The 13132-nt window shown below is 44.2% G+C and overlaps 1 protein-coding gene across 2 annotated transcripts; it reads left to right on the top strand.

The window, feature by feature from the left end:
* The first annotated feature begins 493 nt into the window (after positions 1–493).
* Positions 494–11432, top strand: VHL (von Hippel-Lindau tumor suppressor). Of its 2 annotated transcripts, XM_036738737.1 has the most exons (4): positions 529–760; positions 3296–3418; positions 5674–5909; positions 11132–11432. In XM_036738737.1, exons 1-3 carry the CDS (start codon positions 586–588, stop codon positions 5850–5852), a joined length of 477 nt encoding a protein of 158 aa, XP_036594632.1. In that variant the 5' UTR covers positions 529–585; the 3' UTR covers positions 5853–5909; positions 11132–11432. The 2 variants fall into 2 exon arrangements, with proteins under 2 accessions (XP_036594631.1, XP_036594632.1); XM_036738736.1 differs by lacking the exon at positions 11132–11432 and having other exon boundaries at positions 494–760; positions 5674–8013.
* Positions 11433–13132: the final 1700 nt, after the last annotated feature.

The following is a 13132-nucleotide window of genomic DNA, read 5'->3' as shown; positions in this document are numbered from 1 at the left end:
CTAACGCCCTAACAGGAACGTGCTTAGTTTTATCAGTTATTATTATTACTGATAACTTTAAAGCAAGCTAAATGTGTGGGCTTGGTTATTTGTGTCACTTATCTCTAAGAAGGCTTTTTGACTTGAATTGACCCCTGAATTGTACAAGAATGCACCAGGAAGAGGCAGCAGGGGTTCGAGGACCCTGGGCGACCTTGAGGGCTGACAGTGAGACCCCACCTACAGAGTCCGCAGCTTCTCCCGGATCTCTCCCCAGCCCCAGACCCAAGGCTCCGCTAGCTCCGCCCCGCCCCCGCCAGGAGGCTCCGTTCGTTCAGCCTCTGACAGACGGCTCCTCTAGCTCCGCCTCCGCCCCGCCCCCTGATCCCGCTAGCTCCGCCCCAGTCAGATGGTTCCTCTAGTTCCGCCCCCGCGCGGGTACGCAGGCGCCCTCCCGGGCGCAGGCCCCGCCCCTACGCCGGGGCACGTCGGGCACGTCGCCGCCGCGTACCCTAAAGGAAAGAAGCGGACTCGTGAGCCAGTGGCCCCAGAGACGTGCGGCTCTTGCTCCGCCTCTTCGGTCGTTCCGTGGTGCGAGACCCGAGGATGCCGTGGGAGCCGCCCCGGCTGCGCTCCCTGCACAGCAGGCAGCGGTCCTCCGTGATCTTCTGTAACCGCACATGCCGCCAGGTGCTCCCCTTCTGGGTCAACTTCGATGGGGAGCCGACGCCCTACCAGATGCTGCTGCCCGGCACCGGCCGCAGGATGACCAGCTACCTGGGTGCGGGGCGGGGCTGCGGGAGCGGGAGCGGGGCTCCCATCCCCCACCCCCGGGCTGCATGCTGCTCGGCGTCGGTACATTCCCCCGCTGTCATCCCGGGCTCTGGGGGTGTCCTGCCCTCGGGGCGCTCGTAGAATTAGTGGGGACGACTACACATCGAGGTCAACGCATCTCTTCCGTTAATAACGATGTTACATCATACTTAGTTTTCATAAACACGAAACAGGATAGAGGCAAAGTAGAAATGCTCCGCAGGGAATGTGGGTCTCCTGTAAGACAGGTGGCGTGTGAACGGAGCTTTTTCGGAATCCGGGGAGGCGGAAGTGAGGAGGGAATACCTGCCGGGTGTGGCAGACAGGTGTGTGCCGAGGCTGTGAGAACCGCCTGGGAGAGGCATCGGCAAGAGCCAGGATGAGCAAAATTGGTTTTAGAGCCGGGGTGCTTTGGGGGATGGGAGCCCCACGGTCGGAGCCGCCTTTGACACATCTCCGTTTGGCAGCTGTGAATTGTAGAGGGGAAGCTTTTGCAATAGTGTAGGTGAGGGGTAAACTTGGTGGCTGTGAGTGGGGCAAAGGAAGAGATTGAGGAGGTAGAATCTACAGGTCTGGCAATTGATTGGATTGGGCGATGAGGGAGAGGAGTCGGACCTAGGCTAGGTTTTGGACTTGGCTGCCTGGATGGTAATACCCTTAATTAAAATGGGGGGGTGGGGTGGAGAAAGAGCTTGGTTTTGGACTTGTTGAGTTTAAGATTACAAGGACATCCAGTTGGAGATGGTGATCTCGGATTGGAGCCTATGAGACTGAATATATAGACCTGTATGTTGCTGGTCAATCATTTTCAGTCATGTCTGACTATTCATGACCCCATTTGGGGGTTTTCTTGGTCAAGATACTTGGAGTGGTTTGCCATTTCCTTTTCCAGCTCATTTTACAGATGAGGAAACTGAGGCCAACTGGGTTAAGTGACTTGTCCAGGAGTCACATCCCTAGTAAGTATCTGAGGCCAGATTTGAACTCTCAGATCTTACTGACTGGAGACCAGATGCTCTATCCACTTAGCCATGTAGACCCTGTAGAGAATATTGAGTCCATGGTGTCCAGGACAGAGCCCTGGAATAAACCCATTGAATAGAGGGATATGGATGATGATCCAGCAAAGGAGGGGAAGAATTGGCCAAACAGAACAGTGTCTCAAAACCCAGAGAGCAGAATATCTAGGAGGCAGCGGTGGTAGCCGCTGCAGGCAATGTCAGAGGCTGTTGAGAGGTCAAGAAGGATGAGCACTCATAGGACCTTGCATTTAGCAGTTATGTTATTGGTAAACTTGGAGAGACCAATTTAAGTTGACTGAGGACAGCAGGCAGCAGCCAGATTGTAATGGAAGCAGAGAGTCTAGGCAGCTTTTTCTAGGAGTTTGATAGAAAAAGAGGAGAGATAAGAGGCTGAGGGGTTGCTAGGGTCAAGTGTAGGTTTCTTAGGATGGAGATCTGGGCATGGGTAAGTGGTTGGGAAGGGGTCATTGAGACAGCTCCACACCTCTATCTGCTACAAAGGCCAGTGACCACAAATTAAGAGTTACATGCACCATTTTAGGTCTGGCTGTACCATATGCTTATATCAGGGCGGGATAGTTTTTTTTATTTTAGTGCTGATTCCTAGGCCCCCTCTTACCCCCATTACTGTCCCCTTTCTGTTGATTCTTTCCTTGATTGCCAGCTTCCTCTCTTAAGCATGATTATTTTCCTCTCAACTACTTTTTTACATTTAAATTTGCTGCTTTTCTTTTATAATACACTTTAGTCTTTCTAGATTACTTCCTCTTAAGCCACCTTTATTCTTATTCTATATCCCTCAAAGGAATCAGCAATTGTCTTTTTCTACTGTAGGCCTAATGCTTAAGTATCCTATATTCCTGTTCTTTTTTGGAATAATATTAGCTTCCCATTTATATATTGTTGACACATAAATTTGTGCCACCTGGGCATAATGGAGTATTTAACGTTTACAAAGTACTTTCCATTCACAACCAGCCAGTGAGGTGGGTAGTATAAAAATGATTTACCCCCATTTTACACATGAAGAAATGGGTTCAGAAGTTAAGGAAATTTCTCAGAATACTTCAGAAGTGTTGAAGATTAAATCTGGAATCCAGGTTAAGTGCTCATGCTACTCTCATTTGGAGTGGCCCTGGTGAGGAGACACTTAGAATTGCTTATATGCTAGGAATTGTTTTCTGGGTCAGTATAGATAGACTAGGAGGCTAGGGAAGAAGCCCAGCGAGAGAGGAAGAGCTGGGCTTTGGTCCTCCGCCCTCTGCTGTTGGCTGGTTTGGTGACCTTGGGCCTGGGAGGTAGCTTTTCTGAGTGGACCTTTTTATCTTTAACATTAGCCTTTCAAAGTGTCCCAAGGCACTGAGTTTAAGTGACTTGCCCAGGGACACCTGTACCAGTAAATTGTTGAGAGGGAAAATAAATTGGTGACTTCATAATTGGGCATAATCAGACTTAACCAGCAATTGCTTATTTTACTACAGGTCATTTTTGGTTATTCAGAGATGCCAATACAGGTGATGGACTTCTTGTTAACCAGACTGAATTATTTGTGCCATCTCTCAATGAAAATGGACAGCCTGTTTTTGCCAACATCACACTTCCAGGTAAGATGTAACTTTCCTTTATTTAAAGCTCCTTTCCTGCCGTCCTAACCTCTCCCACATAGCCCCTAACCTTTAAAAAAGAAACAAACCCAAAAGAACCCCATCCCTAGAAGCAGCTTCCTGTAGCTTCTCTCCTTTTCTCCACCAGACTCTTGGACACCATTATCTACATGCAGTGCCTTCCATTTCCCCACCTCCCACTGCTGCTTTTCTGTCTTCACATTCTTTTTTTGTCTGGGGTTTTTGTTTTGGTTTTGACATTGTCAACATTGTCTCCTTGGGTTGATCTCTGCTGGAACTCCATATTACTGTCCACTGAGTTAGTGTGGTAGGAGCCCAGTCTGCGTTAGGTAGATGTGGATGCTTTCCTCTTAATGAGTCAAGGACGTGGTCCTCAAACTTTAGCTGATCTGGGAGACTTGCACTTGAACCTCTGACATTGCTTCCTTGTTGCCTGAGCCATTAGAAGCCCAGCCTTTTAGGACTGGGGCATCTGAAGTTCATCAGAATTCCTATGACTCTCCCTGTTAACGGCTCTTTCTGGCCCAGCGTAAATGCAGAGGCAGAATGGGACAGTGTCTATTTTTAATACTTTCATCCTTTAAAATCTCTGGTTGTTAAGTAAATTTCTTTTTATTGCATTTATAGTCTGCAGCTGTTTAATTATGTTGCAGTCTATAACCCGAATCACTGTGCTGGTCTGAGCTTGGTCTGGCTAGGAGCAGGAGGCATTTCACAAAACTCAGTCGGAGGGCTTTTTCTTCCCTCCTATTTTATTTTAACCTTAATACCAAATAAAACGGACATTTCCATAAACGTAGTAGAAATGAAAAAGGATTGTATATGAAATTGGAGGTCACTATTATGTTGCAACTTGCTTTTCTTAGTAAGTATATATAGTTTTCAAACTGTCTGGCCTGTCTGTGCTTGTTTCTTTCTGTTGCAGCATTTTTTTTAAATAAAGATGCCTCAAGGGCCTTCCATTCTCTGCTATTTCTCACCGTCCCCTAAAAAAGTGGGGGAATGGGAAGGAAAAATTTTGATAATTGAACAGAAGGAATGCCAGAAAGAATATGGGGAAAAGTAGGACAGATTTCAAAGTTACACGTTGAATTTCTGGATTAAGAGTGAGGAAGATGAGCGTTTAATCCGGCCTCAAACACTTCCTGGCTGTGTGATGCTGGGCAAGTCACTTGATTTCAGCCTTATTTTCCTCAACAGTAAAATGAGGATAATAGCACCTACGTCGTGACATAATTTCTCACATTGACTCTGTCTGAAAATGTGGGCCATGTTGTACATCCCTATCAAGATGTAGATGAGGTAGAATGAAGGCTTCATGACTTTATACTGTTTGGGGATAAATTGTTGTGGCTCTGCCCACTTCACTGACTCCATCCCACCTTCTTGTATAAGTCTGCCCCGGTTTTTCTTAGTGAGCAACAATATTCTATTATATTTATATGCCATTTAGGGTTAGGGAGCTAGGTGGATAGAGTACTGGGCCCTGGCACATTGTAGGTACCCCCTAGAAATGCTCACTCCTCCCTTCTCCTTGTTTCCAGACCTTTGCTACTACAGAAAGAGCTAAAAATAATTTTGTGCGTGAGTCCTTTTCCTCTTTCTTTTATATGCTTGTACAGGCCTAATAGTGGTTATTACTTTTTTACCTTCTGCATTCCCCCTTGGTCATCTCATCAGCTTCCTGGTTTTAGTTATTTGATTCACCACTTCGTGAGTTTTATCCATACACACTAAAAATAGTCACATTCAAATGAACCGAGACACCCTAGTGCCATCCTCAGTTATCTTTTGCCTTTAAACAGGTTATTTCGATTTATCCGAGGGGTGGTTTTACCTCACCCTCCTCATAGTCTTATCTCTAAATTTTACCTGCAAGGTTTCTTCACACACACGTTCTTTTTTCTGTTCTGTTTATTAGCCAAACTATTGGTATGGTAAGGGGCAGTGCCATATCTGTGAATTACTGATTTGATCTGCAGAAATTCCTTTAAAGGCAGCTTTAGAGGAGCCCATCTTTTTGCAGGCTAGATTTAAATAGCATGGCCTAGGGGTGGGGAACTTGTGGCCTCCTTCTGTGAAGTTTGGATTTAGTCAGAGGACTGCCTGTGAGGACCTAGAGGTCCACATGTGGCCTCGAGGCTACAGGCTTCCCAGCCCTGGTATAGCCCAATGATGCATGACCTGAATTCTCTACAATGAATTGCTTTTACTGAGGTTTTGTTCCCCTGCAGTTTATACACTGAAAGAGAGGTGTCTTCAGGTTGTTCGCTGCCTAGTCAAGCCTGAGGACTACAGGAAACTGGACATTGTGAGGTCACTGTATGACGACCTGGAAGACTACCCAGACATCCAGAAGGACCTCAGGAGACTTTCCCTGGAGCACCTTGAGCAGCAAGGGGATGGAGATTAAGACAGGAACTCCTAAGTCTTGGCTATGGAAGGCATTCATTGATTTTCTCTAGCCATGGTACTGTGACTACTGGCACTTTCAGGGTGTCTCACTTTCAGGAAGTCAAATTTATTCCAGTGGTATGGTTGCTTCAAGAATTAGAACATTAACATTTAAACTCTGTTATTGATATGGTAAACTGTGATTGGATTCATTAGGCCTTGTTATGTTGAGGCCTTAGGAACACAAAATGCATTTTAATGAGTGTCCTCTAGGGGAACATCATCTACCTTCTGGTAACTTGGCTGTTGTTCAGTAGTCTGGTTATCCTGAAGAGGGATACTCTAAAACCCTGGACCAGATGACTTTTGTAGTAGCTTCTAGCTCTGAGTATGTGATCTACTATGGTTTACGAAGTGAGGACTATGGCCCAGGGGCCTTTGGATCAGTTAGGCTAGTTCTTACTCTGTAAGGCAGTATTGTACATACATAATCCATGTTTTCCTTTGTGGGAAATAAGGATTTACCTAGACAGGTAATTGATGTGAATTATAGAATTTAAAAACGTTTATTTTGTATGAAAAAATTAAGAGGAGTGTTTATGGGAGATGGTTAAGTGTCTGACTCCTAGTGATTCAGGATTGCTTACGTACAAGGGTATTGTGTGGGGGAAAAGCATATTACTAAACACTAAAAGTATATTGTATTGTGAGACTTAGTAGCATAGGTTTTAATAATGAGTTATTTATTTGAAAGTGTTTGGGAAGCTTTTCGTGAGTGGGACTTGTAAAAACTAAGGTGATTTTTCATTTTGTGAGGCAGTCACTTTTTAGAAGGCACTTTTTGTAATTTTCTAAGTTATGTTTTTTCAAAAAGCCAGGGCAATACTACCACGTGTAAGTGTCTCTAAGCTGTGACTGTCTTACGCTTCATCTTGGTTTCTGCACAGTGAACAAGGGAGCATTATCAAGATTTGTATTTCATTCTAGCCTTAAGCAACGACTGTGAAGGTAGGAACTTCATAGTACTGTGAATGTTGTTTGTATAGTTTTCTTTTTTAATACATCTGTGATATATATGTATTCATTTATGCCATCATATTTCAAAAAGCACAATTTTTTAATCATCCACTGTAATTTTTCTACCTGAGGAAATGCTTTTATATTTCTATTTTTATCCTACTATGCATTTTAAAGGACTATGTGTGTATGTATGTGTGTATAGATATATATATATATGGTATATTGTGAATTCACCTCAGTTTATCCCTTATAAACTTAACTTCTGTGTTGTGGACTGGACTTAATTTCATCAATTTCAAGCCTTCCAAGAGACAATCCATAAAGGTCGACCTTTTTTCATTTATTTTCCTTTTCCATGGTAATAGAGTACCCAATACTGACTGTTGGAGCCCTTGTGCTCTGACTTGGCAGAGGCAGAAGCCAAATGAAGTAAGGAGTGCATTTAGGGTTTAGCCATGCCACGACACCTTCACGTTAAAATTCCACTTTCTTTCCTTTCATGTTTAAGTCCTAGAGCACTTGGTCTTCAGTGTTTGCTAACCGCTCTCATTTTGTTTCATGTCGAATTGTCTTTTTTTTTTCCAATGGCTTATGGTATAAGCCAGGGGTGGGGAAGGTAATGACTCCCTAGGTTTAACAGAGGCAAAGGTGTGCTGTGCTGGTAGAAAGGGCAGAGATAGGCATGTTGAAAGGAGTAGGAAACATTGGGGAGTCAGTGAGTTTGTTCTTGGTTTCTGCCTTCTGATACAGTAGGGCACCATGGGTTCAGGACACAGACAGGCTCTAGGCAAATCCCTTAGAAGGCTCAGTGCCCTGGGCAGCTAAGATGGTGGTAGAGAAGACCACAGCCTACTTTCTCATCCTCGAAGTCCCAGGTCCCACCCCCAACTGATCTGCCCCTGATTTTCTTAAAGCCTCTCTCTGATGTTAGTCTCTCATTCCCAATGAATTTTTTTCTCCTTGTTGAATCATGTACTTTGAGTATTGCTTCTGATACAGGCTGTCCGAGGAGCACTGGCTGCCTGGCATGTAGCATTTTCTGTTTATATTTCTGTAACTCTTATTGTCGTTTTTAATGAGATTGTACAATTTTTTGTCTAAGCTACAGTTTAGTGTTAAACAATACTGAGCAGAATAAAGAATTGGGTCCATGGCCAGGCCTTGTTTTGTTCTTTTTGTTGTTGTAGCCATTATGCACATTGTTTTCCTGTTTCTATTTATTTCTTGTGCTTTTAAGTCCTCCATATTCCTAATTCCATCCGAAGCAGCACTATTTACATACTGCATTCTTTATCTATTCATCAGCAACTGTGACAAAAATTCACATTTTCCTTGGTCCCTCAGTCACACTCAGCTCATCATCTTAGGACCTTATCATTCAACACAGCCATCCCCGCCCTTTCCCCACAAATTGCCATAAATATGGCATATCACGGGAGAGCTAAGTGTCTAGGAATTAGAAAGATTGGGAAATGCTGGGGAAGTTAAGTAATGGTGTAAATATGAAGTTGGAGGTGAAGGGAAAATGAGACGAACTGGTAGGTATAGTCAGAGAATAATGAAGGCTTGCTTTATACTCAGGCTTCACAGTTCCTGTGCCCTGTGCAAACAGATGGTTCTAGCTCCCCAGTACTTTGTGTGGAAAGGAGTACCTTGTGGCCTAAGGGATAAAGAACACAGAAGACCCCCTTCCCAGTGTGGAAGTGCCTGAAGGAAGCCCAGGAAGGAGTGGCTTGGGAGAAGGCTGGTATGGCAGAGGTAGTCCAGGCCCAGATGGAGAAAGTCATGTTCAGATAGTTAATTGAACAGATAAACTTTGGTTATACTATATACAAAGATTATGGTTGAATACCTAAAACTTTGGATGACGATTTTGCTAAAGAAAGGATCTGAGCCTTGCCAATATTTGCATAGTCTTTTAGTGGCTTACATATATTACTCATCTGAGTCTTATGGGAGGCTCATGCGGGCAGCCAGGTGCCTCATTGCATAGAATGCTGCACCTGGAGTCAGGAGGATCGGAGCTTTAGGAACTTCCTAACCATAGGACACAGGGCAGGTCACTTAACCTGTTTCTCTCAAATTTCCTCAACTGTAAAATGGGGAACCCCTGAGGGTTGTTGTGAAGATCAAATGAGATAATGCCTACCACACAGTAGGAGCTTTAATAAATGTTAGCTCTTACTATATTAGTGTGAAGTGAGTGGTATAGGTGTCCCTGTCATGCAATCCAGGAAGGTGAAACCTTTTTCGTCATGGTCACCTTGGAGATAACATCATTCTTCCTTATTCATACCAGCTGAAGTGGGCCATTTTCTGTTTCTAACTAGAACATTCAGTCTCCTATGTCTGCTTTTTTTTCCCCCAGGTTATTTTCCATGCCTGCAGTGTAGACCTTCCTCAGCTTTTGCCTCATAGAATCCCTGGCTTCTTCCGAGGCTCAGCTTATCCTTTACATGAAGCCTGACCTGATCCCTCCAGTTGTTAGTTCTCACCATCCCAGAAATAATTTTGTTTCATATTTATTTTGAGACTCTGTGGTCCCATTCTAACTCCCCCAATAGAACGTCAGCTCTGAGGGCACTGAACATCGATAAAGCTGACTATATCGAACATGAAGCTGGTGTTTTAGGGGAGATGAAAAGTTTGACCAATGGCTGTCCCCTGGGTCTTTGTGGGTCTTAAAATCTGAAGTCACTTGTATCCATAGCAGAGCAGATACGATAATAGCAGTTTTTATGAAGGCCCCTTAAAGATCTCATTTTAGTTTACCCTCGCCAGAAACCTGGGATGTAGTTTCTGTTATTGAGGCTGAGGAACGTTGAAAGTGCCAGCCTGGGGTCCAGAGACATCCTGGGTTCCATGGCCAGTGCTGTCTCCTGTGCTGCCTTGCTGCCTACGTGATACACCCTGGACAAGACCCAATTAAAACTAATACCATGGATTTCTGATAAGTGGACAAGACCCCTTGCTCATAAAGAAATGAATTGTTTTTCTCAAAAGTAGCATCACAGACAAGAGTTTTGTGAAACAGCTTCATTTTGGCTTAGGACCAGTATTTCATTAACATCTCTAGGAGGATGAAGGTGAAGGTGGCTGTTCAGTCCTCTGTGTGAGTGAGCCACTAGGTCATTGGCCCTCCTTTATGTGCCTCACTTGATGGGCATCTGCAAAGGAAACTGGCCTGCTAAGTTGCCCCATCGGATCAGACGACTGGATAAGTTGAACTGTATGGGGTGATGTTTTCCCAGGCTTTCTCTTTATATAACTTTAAAGGAAACTCATGATGCAGTGCCCATCCCACTGAGGTTTTAATCTCTCCCAACCCTATGTGACTCTGAAAGGACTTATGTAATCGGATTGCATTTTTAAAAGCAGAACTGAAATGAATAAAAGGTAGGGTTAGATGGTTTCTTGGGATATTTTCCGAAGAGCAAGGGGCTCACCCTGTAGAAGGCCAGGGCTCACTCAGGTCCTCTAGTGATTCAGGATCAAAATGAGACCCTTGTAGATTGCCTAGCAGTCAACAGAAGTATGTCTACTTGAGGCTACAGCAGCTTCCCTGCCCCTGCTATTAAGCCTGAAGGAGGGGCCTCTGACTCCTCTTATGCTGGCTTTTGTATTTAGGTCCTCAGGAAGCACCAGCAATGAGGTTCAAGCCATGTGTCCCCATCAATTAAGACTGGTGGAAGACTTTGAATACATTTTAGGGAAAAACTAACGAGGAGGACTGCCTAGCCGTACTAGTCTCAAACTATATAACAAAACAAAACTCTAGTACTGATTAAAACAGTAGAGGGGTCGATCAGTGTGAACAGATCACGTACACAACTGTACAGAAGCAAATGAATGTAGTATAGTGTTTGATAAATCCAAAGACCCCAGTTACCAGTAAGGACTTGCCATTCCAACAAAAATCCTGGGAAAAATGGAAAGTGGGATGGCAGAGATTGGATGAAGATCCACATCTCCCACCATATACCAAGATAAGCTCCCACTGGACTTGTGTCTTAAGAGATAAAAGGTCATAAATTAGAGGAATGTAAAATGAAACAGGTACATACTGAGAATGCTTGGGATGGCCTCTCCACATGTGGACAAGGCCAGGGAACCTTCTGGGAGTCTGATGTGTCTGATGGGAGTGGCTTAGAGAGTCCTGAGCATATGTAGACTTTGTAACTGGCCAGTCTACTAACCATGTGGTTGGGCCAACATATGACCCCATGAACACAGGCTCCCATTCTTGTCCATAACTGGTTGTTCTTTTTCCTTTTTAAGGTGAAGGGATTGACGTCTCTAGACTCAGGACTTTCAGAAGATCAGGCAGCACAGCATCTGGGTTTTTCAATCAGTTCAGCCTTGATGCCCCATGGAGCAATAAGTGACCTTCAGGATCCAGCCCATGGTGGCCAAGATGAGGACCGCTATGACTCATGCCTCTTCTGAATGTGAACTTGGTGGGACCAATGCTATATTAAAAAATTGTGCTAAGAGTGTCATGCCCACTGCCCTCAGTGACTGAGATGGGATCTGGGAGATTGTACTGCCATGGTGTGGTGCGAAGATGTTTATACTTTTATTCTTGCTATATCTTTGAAGTAAATATCCCTTTGTAAAAACTAATTGATGTTTAGTGGTTAAAGGGAACTGGTATGCTAATCACTGTTGGTGAAGGCAGGTCGGAGAACATAACCATTGAGGGCTCGACCAAGTGGCATTAGAGAAGAAAAATCCCTAAAATATTTTTTTTTATAAGCAAAACCAATGCAGTTAAAACTAGAAGGCAAACAGTTAACAGCTAATTGGGGAAAAAAGAAGCTTTGCAGTGCTTTTTTTGGGAAAAAGTTCCATATTAACTCTTATCAGTGCAATGGCAATCCATGATTCCAGAGGACCAAAGATGAAACATGCCGCCTACCTCCTGACAGAGGACTCGAGATGCAGATTAAGACCACATTTTTGAACGTGGTCAATGTGTAGGAAATTGCCTAATTTGTTTTAAGGGTTTTCTTCTTTTTCCTCTCCTCAAGGTGGGAGCTAGAAGTGGGAGGGAAAACAAATGCTATTTAATTGCATGTAATTGGTGAGAAAAGATTGGGTGGGGGAGATGTTGTGGAAGTAGAAATCACAACGAATAGTAGTGTTTGAACCTCACAACACCCCTGTAAAAATAGGTGCTGTTATCCCCATTTTACAGAAGAGGAAATTGAGTCACTTGCCCAGTGTTAGACATTTAATAAATGTCTGAGGCAAGGTCAGGACCCAAGTGTTTTTGGCTTTGAGTCCAGTGCTCAGTACAACACCCTGATGACCGTGATTTGAAGAGATCATGAATATACTCTATGATCTAGGAGGCTCCAAGTGGCTCCGGGCTTACATGTATGTTCAGTTTGGGGATCCTAATGCCAATATTTTTGGCTCAACCCGAGAACAACTCCAGGGAAATCTCTGAAACAAAATTTAGTTCTGGGTCATATCTTGTTCAGTCATTTCAGTCGAGTCCAACCCTTCCTGACCTCATTTGAGGTTGTCTTAGCAAGGATGCTGGAGTGGTTTGCCATTTCTTTCTCCAGTTCATTTTACAGGTGAAGAAACAGACAAATAGGGGTTATGTGACTTGCCCAGGGTCACTCAGCTAGTAAGTATTTTAGGCCAGATTTGAACTCCTCTTCCTGACCCCAGGCCTGGCACTTTATCCATTTCATCACCGTCTGCCCCCAGGTCATATCTAGCACTGTAAGGTTTGCAAAATATTATATCATTTGATCCTTACAACAACCCTAGGAAGGAGGTGTTGCTATTATCTTTGTTTTACAGAGAAGGAAACTGAGGCACACAGAGGTTAAGTGATTTATCCAGGGTCTCTGGGTGACTGCCTAAGGCAGGATTCAAAATAGGTCTTCCTGACACCTCGTGTCACTATTTTCTCTGCTGCGCCACCTAGAGGTAACTCTAGAAAAGGTACTTGTACAATACGGGCCTCGGGCATAGGACAACTCCATCACCCAAAAAAACCCACAGGCATGCACTGACAAATACTGAAAAGAAAAATATCTCAAAGAGTCCATGACATTCATTCTGCTCCTTGGAAGGCAGAGGCCCTTTGTGGGACTGTGGTGGAACAGATACTTTGCACTGACCTCTGATCTTCGGTTTCTGAGTAACTCAAGGCAAGATCTGGTCAGCCCGAACATGACTCCCTTTAGTTTGCCAGCTACGGGGTGACCTGGCAGTGGGGTCATCTCCTCCAATACGTCTGCTGTTAAAGAAACCTATTGC

Source organism: Trichosurus vulpecula, chromosome 9 (genome assembly GCF_011100635.1).
Source record: "Trichosurus vulpecula isolate mTriVul1 chromosome 9, mTriVul1.pri, whole genome shotgun sequence".
Classification (NCBI taxonomy): Eukaryota; Metazoa; Chordata; class Mammalia; order Diprotodontia; family Phalangeridae; genus Trichosurus; species Trichosurus vulpecula.
The sequence above is the reverse complement of the archived record's forward strand: the minus strand, read 5'-3'. Positions and strand labels throughout refer to the sequence as shown.

Excerpts from the sequence above, each read along its gene's own strand:
- VHL (XM_036738737.1), top strand. The coding sequence starts at position 586 with ATGCCGTGGGAGCCGCCCCGGCTGCGCTCCCTGCACAGCAGGCAGCGG. Across the intron at positions 761-3,295 it reads CAGGATGACCAGCTACCTGG|GTCATTTTTGGTTATTCAGA; the intron begins GTGCGGGGCGGG and ends ATTTTACTACAG. Across the intron at positions 3,419-5,673 it reads TGCCAACATCACACTTCCAG|TTTATACACTGAAAGAGAGG; the intron begins GTAAGATGTAAC and ends GTTCCCCTGCAG.